Source organism: Phodopus roborovskii, unplaced genomic scaffold (assembly GCF_943737965.1).
Source record: "Phodopus roborovskii unplaced genomic scaffold, PHOROB, whole genome shotgun sequence".
Lineage (NCBI taxonomy): Eukaryota > Metazoa > Chordata > Mammalia > Rodentia > Cricetidae > Phodopus > Phodopus roborovskii.
This window is the reverse complement of record NW_026125277.1, coordinates 42,424-59,680: the sequence shown is the minus strand read 5'-3', so window position 1 is coordinate 59,680 and position 17,257 is coordinate 42,424. Positions and strand designations below refer to the sequence as shown.

General features: G+C 37.1%; 1 protein-coding gene across 1 annotated transcript in view; it reads right to left on the bottom strand.

Annotated features, from left to right (window-relative positions):
* Window positions 1-17,257, bottom strand: part of LOC127229351 (EVI5-like protein) — a 106,390-nt gene that overhangs the window by 60,729 nt on the left and 28,404 nt on the right. Inside the window, 8 exon segments of the mRNA XM_051194468.1 lie at window positions 2,800-2,946; window positions 3,518-3,550; window positions 4,899-4,952; window positions 10,613-10,673; window positions 12,842-12,939; window positions 13,041-13,130; window positions 14,488-14,631; window positions 16,660-16,785. Coding sequence (XP_051050425.1) covers window positions 2,800-2,946; window positions 3,518-3,550; window positions 4,899-4,952; window positions 10,613-10,673; window positions 12,842-12,939; window positions 13,041-13,130; window positions 14,488-14,631; window positions 16,660-16,785 — 753 coding nt within the window.

Below are 17,257 nucleotides of genomic sequence, written 5' to 3'. Positions count from 1 at the left end.
CTGGAATCAGATGGTTGTGAGCTGCTGTGTGAGCACTGGAATCAAACCTGGGTCCTCTGTAAAGAGCAACAAGTGTTTTAACCACCAAGCCACCTCTCAAGTCCTGCTTGTCAGTCATACTTACCATAGCCACACACGTTTTTTGTAAGTTTTTTCACAACAGTAAGCTCATTTGTTTCTTATTTAAGGAGTACAGTTTAAAACCCTGAGAAATTTTTATAAACAACGGTACTATTACTAACAATGAAAATACACTCGATACCACTGAACCACACTTACTTAAATGGTAAATTTCATGTTATATTTTATCACAATAAAAAAATCATAAAAATATAAATAAAAGTAAATGGATATGCTAACTAAAAAAAAACTAGACATGTCTATCTTACAATTCCACTTACAGAAAATCCTAGGAAAGTCCCAAGTATTCAGGCACAGGTTGCTAGGTTGAGGATAGAGAATTAACTGTACCACAAGGACATTATGAAAGTGATAGAAATTGCCATTTTTATTGTGGTAGTTACACAATCCCTCTACATTTAAAACACATCCAATTACATACTTAAATTTCACAAATTATGTGGGGGGGGGAATGACTTTAAATGGTCCAGCTCTACTTAAATTATTTCTGAAACCAAACAAAAGTACATTGACTATCAGAGGTCACTATTAGCAAAATAGGACTAAAGCCTAGTTCCGTATATAAAACCTAAAGGTCTTTATATCACATAAAATGCAAGAATGGCAGGAGTAGAAAGTGGTAGTAAAAAGCTGCATTAAAAATTCACTATCTCCAGCTGGAATATGGATTTTAAACACTAACTGTGAGAGTTCAAACACTCAAAAAGTTGTATTTAAGGGAACACTATAACCAAAATATGTAGCAAAACACTGTACTCACCTCCGTCACTAACATGTCTACTACTCTGTAATTCACTTTTGTTGAAATTGAAACCAGTAAGACTCTGATTCTGTCAATTCAAATCTTACACTTTTGTCATACATGGCATTGATAACATACATAAATATCTGATTTAATTCGAAGGGTAGGGCTATCAATTTTTTGAAATAATCTTTCACTTTCTTGTAAATAGAAATTAAATGTTCGTAATATTTAACATAGAATTAATATTGGTTTATCATCTAAAACACTGGCTCCATTTTTTAAATAATTCAAGTACAAAGTTCTTGAACATACTATACATATGGACAGCCTAATATGAAGCACTGAGCACAGTATCAGCGACAAAGTTCTTCAATACCTTCATGCAGGAAAATTAGTAGTCTCTTGATATATTTAATCATTTACTTTACTATTTTCATCTTAATTTCTGTCTTGACTGGAAAAAGGTCCATTAATAACTTATCAAATAACTTATGGAAATGCACTATAACTACAGAATATATTCACCAATATCTACAGAAATAACATTTTTCTGTCTTGACACAATTAGCTTTTACTAAGCCATAAAATGGATTTCTTAGAATTCTTAGTGAAGCATAAGCAAGGCCACATTATCAAACCTAACATTCACTTACTGCTTTCTGTGAGAAATGCATGTTTCTACATTAAAGCTGCTGTATTTCTCATTTTCTGAAAATGCATTTTCTACTATTTCCACAACCATTCTGTAAGGCATTTTAATATCTGAGATAATACGACTTGAACTTGGATGTTCACTCAAGGCTAAGCTACTACATTTCACTCATTTTGCACACCCTCCTAGTTTCACATCCATGACCTACAATTTACTACACCCTCACAGGTTTCAGCTATTAACTGTCTTCTATGTCTTGTAGCTTAACTGTGTCAAAGCTGCAGCTGATGCTAATGCAAGCAAGGTAACGTACTTTCCTTCCAAACAGAGACACTGCACTGACAAATCATGCCCTTTTCACTATTAAGAACTATTTTTCTTAACAACTATTCTTAACAAACTATTGCGGTCATTTCAGTAATACTTTAACATATTCATTTTTCTTAACTAATAGAAAAAAATACATTATTTCCGGTTTCATTGCTCTTTTCCTTTCTAGTCTTCTCACTCTTGAATACAGATAATGATGTTTCTTAATTTTGTTGAATAACAGTAATGCCCATTCATACACCACCATTGCCCAGCAGTAATTTATATTATTGAAGAATTAAGAATTACTCCCCTGCTGGGGACTGGTAACTCACGCCTTTAATCCCAGCACTAGCGAAGCAGAGGCAGGCAGATCTCTGTGTGTTTGAGACCAGTCTGATCTACAGATCAAGTTCCAGGACAGGTTCCAAAACTACACAGAGAAATGGTGTCTCGAAAAACCAAAAAAAAAAAAAAAAAAAAAAAAAATTTACTCCCCCTATTTGACAACTTTCCTCCTCTTCAAGTAAACGAAAGCATGTACTTTAACTCATAATTCAATGTTGTGATATTTCTATGTCTAAGCTAGAATATTTCACAAAATATAAGCTGTCAACACCATGAGCGTTTTAAACACACATTCTAAATGCTGAGTAATAGCCACTTTATAGTGATCAAGAATTACTTGCTGTCAGGATTACCTATGAAAGAGGTATCTAAAAATCTAAACAGCAGCTGCATATGGCTTGTTTTCTATGACTTAGGATATAACATAAAAGAAAATATTATCTATTTCTAACAAAGCCACAAACAAAAAAGAAAGAACATGAATCTCTGTGGCCACAAAAGAACTCTTGAGTTTCAGAGTACACGGGGAGGTTTTAACAGTTCTCCTAAAGCTGTGTCTCACACATGTGGCCTAAGGGAGGTGAAGAGGGCTCCGACTCCTTACCCCGTGATGCCGGTGCCGGAGCTCCCTGATGGTGCTTTCAGCCTGCTCCAGCTTAGCGCTGGCCTCATCACTCTGCTGTCTGATGGTGGCCAACTCCCGTCTTATGAGGTAGTTTTCCTCAGCCTCCTGGGCTCTTGTCACTTGTCCCTTAGGACATAATTTTTTGTGTGTGTATAAAGCAATTTAGAATAGATTTAAGAAAGACTGCCTTTGTGAAGTTTGGTTACTTCTTGACATGTTTAAAAACAAAAAACACCTCAGAGAACAGAATAGCCTAAGTAATTATTAACTAGGAGCTTGTTATTTTGCTCTAGCAAATCTGAGGAAACTAAATGAAATTTTCATGTGACAGTCTTAAGAACAATTCTTTTAGTCGATAAAAAAAAATGTGATTCATGCAATATTACTGAGTTGTACATGCAGGGCTAAAATGTTCAATGAACAGTGGTTAATGTCACAGAATCCACTGTTTGCCATTTGAAATAAATACTTTAAAAATAAGGTTAGCTTTAAAACGTGCAGGGATAGGCATCCAATTAATGGTAATACATTTATCAAAACATTAAGTATACATCCATATGCCAGCCCAAAGAATTATTTCTAAGAAAATGCATGTAAAATTGCATGCATTAAGTATGAATTTCTAAGTTTAGGATTTCCTTTAGTGGTTAGTGAAAACACAAAAAAAAAAAAAAAAAAAAAAAAAGATAAACTATACCTGTATCAATCTATCTGCCAAGGAAGCACTTTCCTACAAAAGGAAAAATTTAGATAGAAATATAAAAGACAGAAAATCAAAGTGATAAAATTAGGAATAAGAGGAAGCATCCACACCCAAATTCCATCTACATTTCATCGCTATTGAAAATGGACATTTAACTTAAAACTCTTTTAATAAGTGTTTTTTATTTCTAACTTTTAAAAAACAAATATCAAAATAGGGGCAAATTACAGATAATCATGTCTCTTAGAGATATATCTTTCATTACTTGGGACAAACAAGTATTTTCTTCTTGAAAATATACCTTTAAATCTTTATTTCAGTCAAGTCATATCATCAAACCACTTCCATAAAGGGAGGAAGAGATCTGAGTCAGCAATATACCACTCATAAAACGCAGCAGTAACTGGATACAACATGAGCATCCAAGAGAAAAGGCAAGAAAGATAATAACAGAAACTCCTAAGTTCAACTTAAATTCTTAACATATTTCAGGATGTACACTTTTGGTTCAAGAATTCAACTAAGACTTCAGTACTTAGATAATTCTAAATGCAAAAAAAAAAAGAAGAAGAAGAAGAAAGAAGAAGAAGAGGAGGAGGAGGAGGAGGAAGAGGAGGAGGAGGAGGAGGAGAAGAAGAGGGCCCTATGCCAGTGAAAAACAGGTTATTTTTCGGTCTAGACACAAAACCAAACTATATCTTCCTAGATCTTCTTTATGACTCTGAAGCCTCCCATGAAATAATACTTTCCCTGTGAAAATATATAACTCTAATAATGAAAATCATTTAAGTTGCATATTTTACTACAAGCTGGGTATTTGGTGGAAGCAGGGATAATACAAATTAAAAAGACTTAATAAGCTCATTATGTGCATAAAAAATAATCACCAAAAAGTAAAACTGCCTTACAAGTCACTGCAATCCAATCTCACAATAGGAACTATATTTCATCTGGGATACAGGATCTGCTACTGCACCATCAATTAGACCTGTGATAAATATCTTGTCCTTGTGCATGACTTGGTATACAGTGTCTGCAATCATCACATCAATAGACCTGTGCTAAATATTTTGTCCTTGGTGCACCACTATTTAATATAAAATCATGGAGGTTTCTAGAATAAAGGACAAATAACCCAACTGCCCCCCCCTTCTAGTTATTTCTTTCTTGGATATTAACCTATAAAGTTTCAGAAAATTTTAAGTATACTTGGTAATATCTTGGGGGCAGATTCACACCAACTTCCTTTCAATCTTTAGCTTTAAAAGAGTTTCTGAATTCAGCTCTTTTCAATTAAGTAGATTGTTGGTTGGCTGTTTTTGTTTTTGAGACAAACAAGCATTCAACAGAAACTTGCAATAAATATTTTACTTACTTTTTCTAATGTTTCAATGCGCTGTTTTAAAAGCCTATTTTCTGTGCGTAACCTCTGCCAAGAAAAAGAAAAAAATGTTTGTTTGCAAGCATTTGAGAGAGAGAAAAAAAAAAAAAAACAGATCCCTAAGTCAAAGTGTTGATAATGCACTACCTTATGGGCTGGAGAGGTGGTTCTGAGGTTAAGAGCACTAGCTGCTCTTCTGGAGGACCCTGGGTCAGTTCCCAGCATCCACATGGCAGCCCACAACTGTCTATAACTCCAGTTCCAGGAGATCCGACACCCTCACACAGACATACAGGCAAGCAAAACACTAAGGAATAATTAAGGAATGATTGTGACGAACTGTTACATTATCACATGTTGAACTATCAAAGGCTTAGCACAGATAAATGGCAAAGGAAACAATCCCATTTGTCATGGCAGCTATGACTAAACATTAAGTGTAATACATAAGTAGCCTTTGTTTTCTCCATTTATAATGGCTTATACTATTTATCTTAATTTTATGTGTATGAGGGTCTTGTCTGAATATCTGTGCACCACCTATGTGCAGTGCCCAAGGAGAGTGCTAGATCCTCTTGGAAATGAAGTTACAGACAGCTGTGAGCCACTATACAGCCTCCCTAATAATCTTATTTTAACAACCTTTGTCTCCTACAGAGCCTAATGATATAACTGGTATTCAAAAATTAGTTGAACAAAGAACAAACTTCAAATATGCATGTTCGTAGATTAAATGTCAAATTATTGTTAAACTATACCAGTTTCCATTCATATTACAAATACCACTGTACAAAAAGCCTTACAATCCAAACATTCAAAAGCATCTACCGTGAGTTGTTTCTAATTGAGAAAATTAAAAACTCGAATTACTAGTATTTTCTTATATAAAAAAATCTTATTTTTAAAAAAATGTACATTTGGCCAGGCAGTGGTGGTACACATTTTTAATCCCAGAGACAGAGACAGAGACAAACAGATCTCTGTGAGTTCAAGGCTAGCCTGGTCTACACAGTGAGTTCCAGGACAGGACAGCTAGGACTGTTACACAGAGAAACCCTGTCTTGAAAAACCAAAATACAAAAAGTACATTTATGTAATTGGTTAAATTCTAGACTCTCTAATACTTATCAAGTTACTATAAGTGTTAAATCTAAATAATTCCACTTTGACAGCTAATCTCTTTATATATTCCATCAATATAATTCATTAATCCCATAAATTATTCCTGAATTTGTGTGTGTGTGTGTATGTGTGTGTGTGTGTGTGTGTGTGTGTGTGTGTGGTATATATCCACATGCAGGATGCATGGTGCCCTGCTCTCCCTCTCTCTGCCTTATTCCCTTGAGACAAGACCTTTTTACTGAATCTAGGGTGAAGCTGACAGTCAGCAGGACCCAGGGCTCCTCCTGACTTTTCCCTCCACATCCCTGGGGTTGGGTTGTAGGTGCACACGACGTTGTCCAATTTTTACAAGGGTGGTTGCTGGAAATTCAAACTCAGATCCCCATGCCTTATGCAGCAAGTGCTGTTACCCACTGAACTGCCTTACCACACCATTTCTGAACTGTCTCATCCATGTTCTTTCCAATTGGTCAGCTCTCACACTTCAAACCCTTTACTATTCTGTATTAATTTCTTCCAGAGCTCAGCCCACCTTTCAATTCTAACTTCCTGTGACTCTCTTCTAGAAATGTCTTTTCAGCCCACCTTTCAATTCTAACTTCCTGTGACTCTCTTCTAGAAATGTCTTTCTCAGGGAATTCTTCCACCAGTCCAATCTGCTATTTCTCCAATGAGACTTAAGTATACAGTTTATACTATACACAAAAGCTGCAGTTTGGAGAAATAAACTCAATTTTCACATCTTATTAAGAGAGTGGGGTTTTCTTGTTCTGTTCTCTAAAACACAGTTAAGAGCTGAGAAAACAAATAACAGTGTGAAGAGAAATGTTTCTTACTTATTTCTTGGCAACTCCAACTATGTGCAGTATAGCAGCTGCCAGAAATTACAAAACTGTTGAAAGTCTAGAAAGAGAACCTCCCCCACCCACCCACCCACCCACCCACCCACACAGTGTTCTCAAAGTTTTCCCAATCACATATTAATAAAAGGTAATATGCTGTTTATCTTTAAAAAATTTAGACTGTTAAATTCTAACCAGACAACAGTATAAAATTACAACAGACATTATACTAAAGTGAAATTTAGAATAGTCACCTGAATTTCCATCTCCCCCCCCACTGTAAATGTTTTATTTTACTACAAATTTATATTCCCTCTAAACAAAAAAACAAAAAAGAAACACCTAACCAAATGTCTCAATACTGTCTTTAAGTAATTTGTGTGATAAGGCTTCATAATTAGCTGACAGGTAAGGCTAATACATAGTATCCACTTCAGTGTTACTTTATGTATATAGATGTTCTGTCTGCATGTACATCTGTGCGCCAAAAGAGGGCATCAGACTGCAGTTATAGACAGTTGTGAGCCACAATGTGGGTGTTGGGAATTGAATTCAGGACTTCTGGAAGAGCAAGTGCTACTTAACTGCTGAGCTATCTCCCCCAGCCCCCTCAAGGTTACTGTTTTGTTTGTTTTGTTTTTTGAGACAGGATTTCTCTGTAGCTTTTGAACCTGGTCTGAAATTTGCTCTGTATGTAGACCAGACTGGCCTTGAACTCGGAGATCTGCATGCCTCTGCCTCCCAAGTGCTGGGATTAAATGTCTGAGCCACTGACACTACCACTTGGTTAAAGTTACTGTTTTAAGCTTCAATTTTTTCTTTTCTTTTAGACTACTATGCACCCTACTTTATTATCTGATAAAGGTGGATCAGTGGATAGCTCACTGGAAAGGTGCTTAACAGTAAGCCAAAGACCTGAGTTTGATACCCTGTACCCATAGTGTGGAAGAAAGAAACTGACTCCCATGGGTTATCCTTTGACCTCAATGTGTGTGTTATGAGACACATGCATGCACAGGAACACACATAAACACAAATAATAAATACATGTTGGATTTTTAATCTAATTTAAAAAGAAGGTAATTTCTTCAATTCTTGGGTTATCTTTCTCAAAACCCATGTACTCTTCTGAACTCCATGGGCACCAGGCACACATGTGGTATGCATACACACACACACACACACACACACACACACACACACACACACACACACCAAAGCTATTCTTTAATTCTGAAAACATAGAGATTAAGTCACTGGCTAATGATCTTTCTGTGGATGCCACTTTGATTCTATATTTACATAACTTAATTTGTGTGAAACCTCTTTGAGAACAAGAATTGTTCATAAAATTATGAATAAATTAACATGGTGAAATACAAGATGGCCCCCATCCTCCGAACCTGAATTTGCAGTTTCCAGTGTGTTACACACATAACAACCCACATTGTACACCCATTGGTCAGGACCAAAGACTTCCCCTTTCAGTGGGCTCCAGTGTAGGGCATAACATTACTCGTGGCCCCAAAAGCAAAGCAAACTATGGAACAGCAATTTAGTGACAATCAAGGTGGAGGAGGAGACCCACAGGGTTTTCTTTATGAAAGTGTGCAGACTTCCATTAGTAAGGGCTAGATGACAGCAATGCAAATAAGGCATTTAGAAAAAGGGAGAAAGCAGACATGAGGTAGTTCACACAGGGAGCAGGAGAATCATCACTCAGGAGGCTTCTGAGGGAAAACTAACCCTGAAGCCCTTTAGAGCCAGGAGGGTGAAGTAGAGTTAGAGCCAGGCTCGTTAACACTTAATGGTTACCATCTGATGTCAAATCCAAACACACCCAAAGGGTTTTAAAGGGGGTAAAGAGATTAATTAAATGCTGTTGTAAGTCAGCAGCTAGCAGCATTTGTTCCTCTTTTTGCACCCACATAGCAGCTCACAACAATCATTAAATCCAGCACCAGGGCCTCCAACACCCTTCTCTGATCCAAGGCCATCAGGTATGCAGTAGGTGCACAAACACGTGCAAACAAAACATTCACACACATAAATATTTTTTGTTTGTTTGTTTCAAAACAGGGTTTCTCTGTGGCTTTGGAGCCTGTCCTGGAACTAGCTCTTGTAGACCGGTCTCCAACTCACAGAGATCCGCCTGCCTCTGCCTCCTGAGTGCTGGGAATAAAGGCATCCACCACCACCACCACCACCACCACCACCACCACCACCACCACCACCACCACCACCACCACCATCACCACCACCACCACCCAGCCTAAATAAATCCTTTTTAAAAAGTTATTTTGTGGGGTGGAGAAATAGCAAGGAACTTGCTGCCAGGTCTGATAATGCAAATTTAATCCCTGGGACCCACAGAGAAGAGGGAAAGAATCCAATCCCATGAAGCTGTCTCTCTGGCCAGTAAATAAGTAGCATTTTGGTTTTTGTTGGGTTTTTTTTTTTTTTTGTGTGTTTTTTTTTTTTGAGACAGAGTTTCTCTGTTTAGCCCTGGCTGTCCCGGAACTCACTCTCTAGACCAGACTGGCCTCTGCCTCCTGCGTGCTAGGATTAAAGGCGTGTGCCAACCTCTGCCAGGCACACAATAACATTTCTTTGAGTTGCTTGATTTTTGGCCTTCCAGAGATTGCATGTAAAGAGATTAGATACTGGATCAGCCAATCAGAATGCATAATTTACTATTCCCACCCTGCAGCATCAGAACATCCAACTTCTAAACTCCAACTGTGAGAGCACCAGCAGTTCTCAAGAATTCTTTGTCAGTAAAGGCACTTGCCACTATGCCTGATGGTCTGAGTTTAAGCCCTGGGGCAGACATGGTGAAAGGAAGAGAACCAACTACAAGTCACTCACTAGTACACTGTGATATGTATGTGCTCGTGCACACAGTCAAACAAAAACAGTACACAAGTGCAGTAAGAAGGAGCACTGTCTGGCTTTGCCAGGCCTGGGGGCAAATGCCTATAGTCTCAACACCTGGGAGGTGGAGGCAGCAGGGCTAGCGGTCATCAAGGCCATCCTCTCTCAAATAAACAGAAGTTCTAGGCTGTTTTGAAACTTTGGGGAAATGTATATGAGTTTACTGTACTGAGCTGGCATTGTACTGATATTAACAGTTACACTGATCTAAAGATGCCAAACTTTTTTTTTCTACTGGTACAGGTTAACTCACTGTACAAGATATGTACAACCTTACCCACATTATTATAGAATCTAGTATTTTCTAAATTACAAAGGAATTTCTTGGCTTACAAGAGGTACAAATAAGAATTTCAGAGTACAAAGAATATATTTATTCGTCCTCCAAATTGAAAATCTGTTTTCCTGAGGGTAATTCAAAAATGTAAACTTCATTTAAAGAAGAAAAATTTGCACTGGCCAAGGGAAACTGCTATGCCACACCAGGACAATTAGTTCATAAATGACTTGTCCTATGTGGTCTGGCTCAGATGGCTCTTTCTCTAGACTTCAGTACACAATTAATTACCTTCTCTGCAAGTTCTACAAAAATGTTTAAGCAGAATGCAATTTCTGTGGGCTGGTTTTCTCTTAAAGAGGAACAAGGACAGAGAGCTGTTTTTTCTCACACCCGAGGAACACAGAGTGCAAGCAGTCACACTGTTCTGCTTGCAACTACAGGAGGAGCCAGAAAACACAAATTTCATTCTAACATCTACTATCAAATTCCTGACTTAAAGAATTGTATCTCAAAAACACTGAAATGCTTACTTTAATTTCAACTTGCTCCTCCATTTCTTTTGTCTTTATTGTAGTGTATTCTTTTTCAAGTCTAAAAAGAGAAAGTTAAAGGTGTATTTTCATTCAAAAGTAATTAAATTATTTAACGTAAAAGGACATATTAACATAAAACACAATTTCTTTACTTTTCCTCAAGGTATAAGTTGAAATAACTTATATGAGAAAAAAAATAACAGAGTAGACACAGGGCAATTGAGGAAATGTCAGGACAAGGGGAAATGTAGGACCATTGCATGTGATGCAATCCACAGCAAAAACATCCTGACATACACACTGCACATATGACATCATTGTTAAGCGGTCAAAGTCCTACAGCGAGGGAAACAGACAACTTTATTTTATAACAATGGACATGAGATATAAGTGAATATGGCATCACAGTTTCTGTACTTGCTTTATAATTTCTAAGGAAAATAAATATAGCAAAGTATTAACAATTGCTAAAAATTAGATACAAATGTGGATATTTATCATTCTAATCTATTTTTCTGTTCCTAGTTGAAAAAAGATAGTTAAAATATGACATGAAGCTAAGCTAATGACTACAAACTATTCATTTAGAGTTAAACTTCATAAAAAGCAGGATGGAGAGACTTTTAAGTCAAAACTTAGTGAAAATTGACTTTCTTAGAGCAAAGAAAGTAAAATAAAGCTTAAGGCCAGGTATGGTGGCACACACCCAAGAGGAACAAGCAGAACAGCAGGCTACTCAGTAAGGCCATGTCACAAATAAGACAAAGAGGGGGCTGGTAAGATGGCTTTGTGGGCAAAGGCACCAGCCAAACCTGATGACCTATTTGTGAGTGCAAACACACAGAATAAATAAATGTAATAAAACATTATACAGACGTTAAAGACAAAATACAGAAGAATAACTAATAGATCAAGGACTTGGAGGAAATGGAAATATCTCTGTGCTGAGAATTAGTATTATAAAGGAACAAAAAAATTCATTTAGAAAAGGAGAGGAAGCCAGAAAAGGTGATACACACCTTTAATCCTATTATGTGGGAGGTTAAGAAGGACTGCCAGAGTTCTAGGCCAGCCTGAGCTACAAAATGGAGACACTGTCTCAAAAGAACAAGCATTCTGCTACTACAAGCATTGCTGCAGTTCAGAACCATAGAAGCTCCAGTGACCTGAATTTTAACTATGTCTTTAGGCTAGAATCATTTAAGTATTAATTAGAAGCTAGAAAAGAAGAATAATAGCTGTAATTCTTAATTAACATACTAACTTTATTTTTAAGAGAAAAAAATATTAAGCCAGGAACTGACATTGACTATCTTGAACTTTCTTTTTTTTAGTAAAATTATACCACACAAAGCTTTTCCAGGAAATAACAATAAAAAGATGAGAATCTCAACCTCTGATCAGCACTACTGGCTGTACAGTGCTTAAGTAGCACTGGGAAGGAGCTGAGAGGAAAACCGTGTCAGTGGCCAGAACCACTAACTATGTTTCTTTAGTAAACAGCATGTTAGGCTTGGAGAGTATGTACTCAGCATGCTCAATCCCTCTGTTCATTGCCTAGTAAATATTAAAAAGAACAGAACACTTACACACATATGCATGCCAAAATCCTAACTCCCATCAGAATGGGAAGGAAGGAGGGATTTTAAAAGTAGTGTACAGTGGTTCTATATATCACTACTGAAAGAAGGATGATTGTCTAACATTACCTTTGTTGTACTGAAGCTAATACTATTAAGTAAGGTAAAATCTAATAGCATAAGGAGGAAAAATATGGTGTTTTTCACAAAAATGCTTCCCATGTCTGATGGGGGATGTCCTTCTGTATATATGTTTCTCTTATTGGTTGATGAATAAAACACGGTTTGGCCAATAGAGGCAGGAAGATAGGCAGGACTAGGAGAATTCTGGGAAAGGTAGTCAGAGAGAGCCTGCCAAAAGGAGACACCGTGTAGAAGAGGAAGGAGTAACAGGTCCAGACCCTTCTCCAGTGAGATAAGACTTAGATTAATAGAAATGGATTAATAATTAAGACAGAGATAAACAATAAGAAGACCTTGCCATTGGCCAACAGGTTTATAATTAATATAGTCTCTGTGTGTTCATTTGGGGCTGAAAAGGGCAGCGGGACCTGGTGGGACAAGAGACCCCTACCAACACATGTCCACTGACTTACTACATGCTTCAATAAGCTCCATAGTACAAGATACCATTCAACATACTTACTTTTTCATTTTTTTTGAGTTGTACTTGACTTGGTAAGCTGACTGAATTAATTTGTCTGGGCCACCATCAAACTGATGTGGAATGACCTTCTGAAAATGCTAAGAAATAACAAATGAAAAGCAAAATTATTACTATAAATGATTTATAGCTAAATTTATAGCAAATCTAGAAACATACAAGAAATCATGAACTGATTTACCTGTAACATTCCTTCCATGTCAAGTTGCATTAAATCTGCCTGATTCATTTGAAGAAGTGCTAATCCTACTCGAAACACAATTTCTAAACCCTGATGAAACAAATAAAATAAAGCCACATTTATTTACACTTCCATCAGCAAAAACTAATCATTCAAAATAATACCAAGGTAAGCATTTGAGGATCTAAACTAAGAACTGGCAAACATTTTCTGTAAAGAGTCAGAGAACAAACATTTTAGACTTAACAGCCCACCTGCCCCTTCACAACTATAGTTGTGCCCTATAGTAGACACAAACACATGCACTAATAGGCAGGACAGTGTTCCAAGGAAACAAATGAGAAGACAGCTTTGATATGGAAACCACAGAGCTAAGTAAGTGAATTGCTGTTTTCTAACTTCAGTCCAAACTAAATTAGATAAATCATATAAACTGATCCTTCCAAGAAGTAACTAACATTATTATGTTCAGACAACAGAGGAGAAGGATCCTCTGTTAGCCATTTATAACTAAAGTACAATAGGAAAGCTTACACAAAATACATACAGCTTTATTATAGGGATTATAAGCCTTATTATTTGGGAAACAGATGTGCTGCAACAGTATTAACTGTGTGGGATAATTTACTTCTCATTTACTCTCACTGCATCATTCAAAGGTGATAAAGAGGATAAATTTGGTGAGAAGATCCAAAACGTAACTGTGGTGCTATTTTGTTTATAACCTAACAAATGACACTTGCCTTAAGGTCCAAGTTGCAAAGCTAGCCAGATAAATTAGCCATAGAGGCCAGGTAGTAGTAGCTCACACCTTTAATCACAGCACTTGGGAGGCAGAGGCAGACAAATCTGTTAGTTCAAGGCCACCCTGGGCTACACAAAATTGATCCAATCTAAAAGAGAAATAAAGCCAAGCAGCAGTGGCTCAGATCTTTAATCCCAGTATCTGGGAGTCACATACCTTTAATCTCAGCACTAAGGAAGTGTAGACAGGAAGAAATATGGACAGGATCACCCCTTTAGTCTGAGCATCAGTAGAGGTAAGAACTCTAATGGCTGGCCACTCTACTTCTCTGATCCTTCAGCTTTCAGCTTTCACCCCGATAGCTGACTCCCAAGTTTTTACTATTAAGACCAATTAGAATTCGTGCTACACTTAACTGTATATATTTGAATGCTGGATACAGGCCCAAGTACTTGTAATATCTACAGTCAGGCTACTCAAAACCCATGGCAACCTCAGCTTCCTCATCTATCATCCAACAAATGGGGATATTACAAGAACCTACCCATTACAGTTGTTGTAAGGGTTTAAGTGAGGTTAATTCATGGAAGCAGAGCAGTGGGGACAAAGGCAGCTCCCGAGTTTCTCCTTACATTGCCCTGCTCTTATTAACACAATGACTCCTTTATTCTGTTTTTATTCCTCATCTGCTCATTAGCTTACCTCAGACATAAAGATATCAAATACCCTTGTTGCAATGGGTAGTGGGAAGGTTGTAAGGAAGATAGTCAGAAACCAGGATGATGCATACATTGATGTGTGGAAACTCTGAGATTGAAAATGTACAAAGAGCTCTGGAAGGTGCTCCTAGAAAAGAGAAAAAAAATATCTAAAATACAATAAAATTGAATATTTCAAGCTAGATTCTTGGTAGGTAAGCCTATAGCAAACACAAAGAAGAACTAGAGTAACAGAAAGACTCAAATACAGAAATTGAAACTTTGTCATTAACAGCAAAGGACAAAGAAGTGACCTGGAGTTGGAACTTGAGGTACATCTTAACATTTGATTTACTAATAAAAACTAAATCATAGCTAAATTAAACTTAAATCAAATATCATCCAACCAGTGTTGAACAGCAAAGTAATAAAGAGTTTATTTCTTTTTACTTTGTTGATGGGTATAGTTGTCCAATATCATCTATATTTTTAATTAACTATAGTATTTCTTTTCTAAACAGAAGAAATGCCATGCCAAAAACTTTCAAGTACCATATACCATCAGTCACCCATCTTTACCTCCTACAAAGTAGGAAAAATACAAGGTCTTTAACAATGTCTTAACTAACAGCACCAAGAATTTAAGGTTTATATCAACAAACAAAACCACTATTTAGGGGGGAAAAAATTATCACATGATATATTTTGATTTTCTTAAAATGTAAAAACATTTTCATATCCTATTCTTTATACAACATGGTATTTCATGTTCCAGAGAAGGGTGACTCTGATAACTGCTTCTCATGCCAGCTAAAATATTGATCCATACGCTTCCCTAATAACTGGAATGTAAATAAAGATGAATACTCCTTCCTTCCTACTTAAGGATAGATAGTACAGTAAGGCTATTTATTTTTAAATTAAATTTTAAAAAAATTAAATCCAAAAAAGTAAAATTTTTCAAAAATGTCTTCAACAAGCATGATGCCACACACCTTTAGTCCCAGCACTCAAGAGGTAAAAGCAGGCAGATAGATCTCTGTGAGCTTATATTCTAAGCCAGCCAAGGCTACATAGTGAAACCCTGTCTTAAAAAAACAAAAACTGATGGGAGATGTCACTCTGTAAATATGTTTCTCGTATTGGTTAATGAATAAAGCACTGTTGGCCAATAGGAAAGCAAGATAGGTGAGTCTAGGAGACGAGGAGGAGAGAGGAAGAAGTAGGGAAGAGAGTCAACATGAAGAATGGAGAGAGTAGAACGCCAGACCCTCTCCCTGGTAAGATAAGACCACGTGGAAATATTTAAATTAATAGAAATGGGTTAATATTTAAGACAGAGCTAGCCAATAAGAAATGACAGTAACAGGCTAACAGCATTATATCTAATACAGCGTCTCTGTGTGTTATTTGGGGCTGGCGCACTCTGGGACCAGGTGGGCGGAAAAACATACTCATACCAGCAGGGAAAACATACTCCTAACAAAACACTAAATGATTTGTACTTGACTCTGATTGTAGTCTTCCTCTTCTCTCCACCTTTACACCTTTATGTGTAAGCTTCTGAACCTGAGGCTGGTCACATAAAATTTATGGATACATGTTAAAAAAAAAAAAAAATTATCAGATGGGGGTGGGAACAAGATAAAAAGAGAAAGGAAGGAAGGAAGGAAGGAAGGAAGGAAGGAAGGAAGGAAGGAAGGAAGGAAGGGTATGACAGTCTCAACAGTAAGTGAACTGGCTTCCTACACAAGCTCTGAGCTTTTAATAGGAACAGCAAAAAGTGGATGGAAGCAGCAGCACCTAAGTTACAGCACATGTGAGGCCAATGTTTAATATTTGGATAACAAAGTCCAGACTATGACGAACAAGTCATCATGGATTTAAAACACTACTTTTTCAACTGCTGCTATGCCTTTTATTTTATGTGTTTAAGTTTTTTGCCTGCAAGTATCTATGTGCACTGTGTGTGCCTGGTGCCCATACAGATCAGAAGAAGCCACCGTATCCCCTAGGAGTTACAAATGTTTGTAAGCCACCACGTAGGTGCTGGGAACTGACCTAGGTTCTCTACAAGAGCAGCAAAGGTGCTTTTAACCACCGAACTTCTAGGATTCTGACACAAAATTTGCTGACATTCAGAAAGGGGGGCAGAAAAGTTAAAGTGAACTTTTACCTGTATCATGCATTCAAACTGGTACATGCAAAGGCCCAATTCTGCCATGCTTGGTTTAAAGAGTTCCCGAAGTCTGTAGTCTTGCATTAATTTAACAAAGACACAAAAAGCCTCCTCTTCTGGCATCTGTTTTAAGAAGAAGAAAATAGTAACACAGTTCAGCATTTCATGATACACAAATAAGCCAAATCATACTATGAACAAGTACCACTCAATAACAAATACTGTTTTTCTTTTTTCTTTAATGTTTATGTGTTTGTGTGTACAAGTATTCATAGAGGCCAGAGATCAACCCCGGTGCTATTTCTTGAGCTCCATACATCCTATTTTCTTGAGACAGGGTCTCTCAGAGCCATGGGCTCTGACTAGCGTTGGGATTGCACACACACACACCAGCACACTTAGCTCTTGTACATGGATTCTGGACACTGAACCTGTCAGCCCTATGAATAGTGTTTTCACTGGCTACAGAGTAATGTATAAAGTGCACTGGAATTAGAACCAGGATGTTCTAGACTTCCATTCTGAGAATCAGACAATGACTCTTGCAAACTCTGAGACCAACTGCCTCAATCTGTCTGATTTATTAACTTAATCA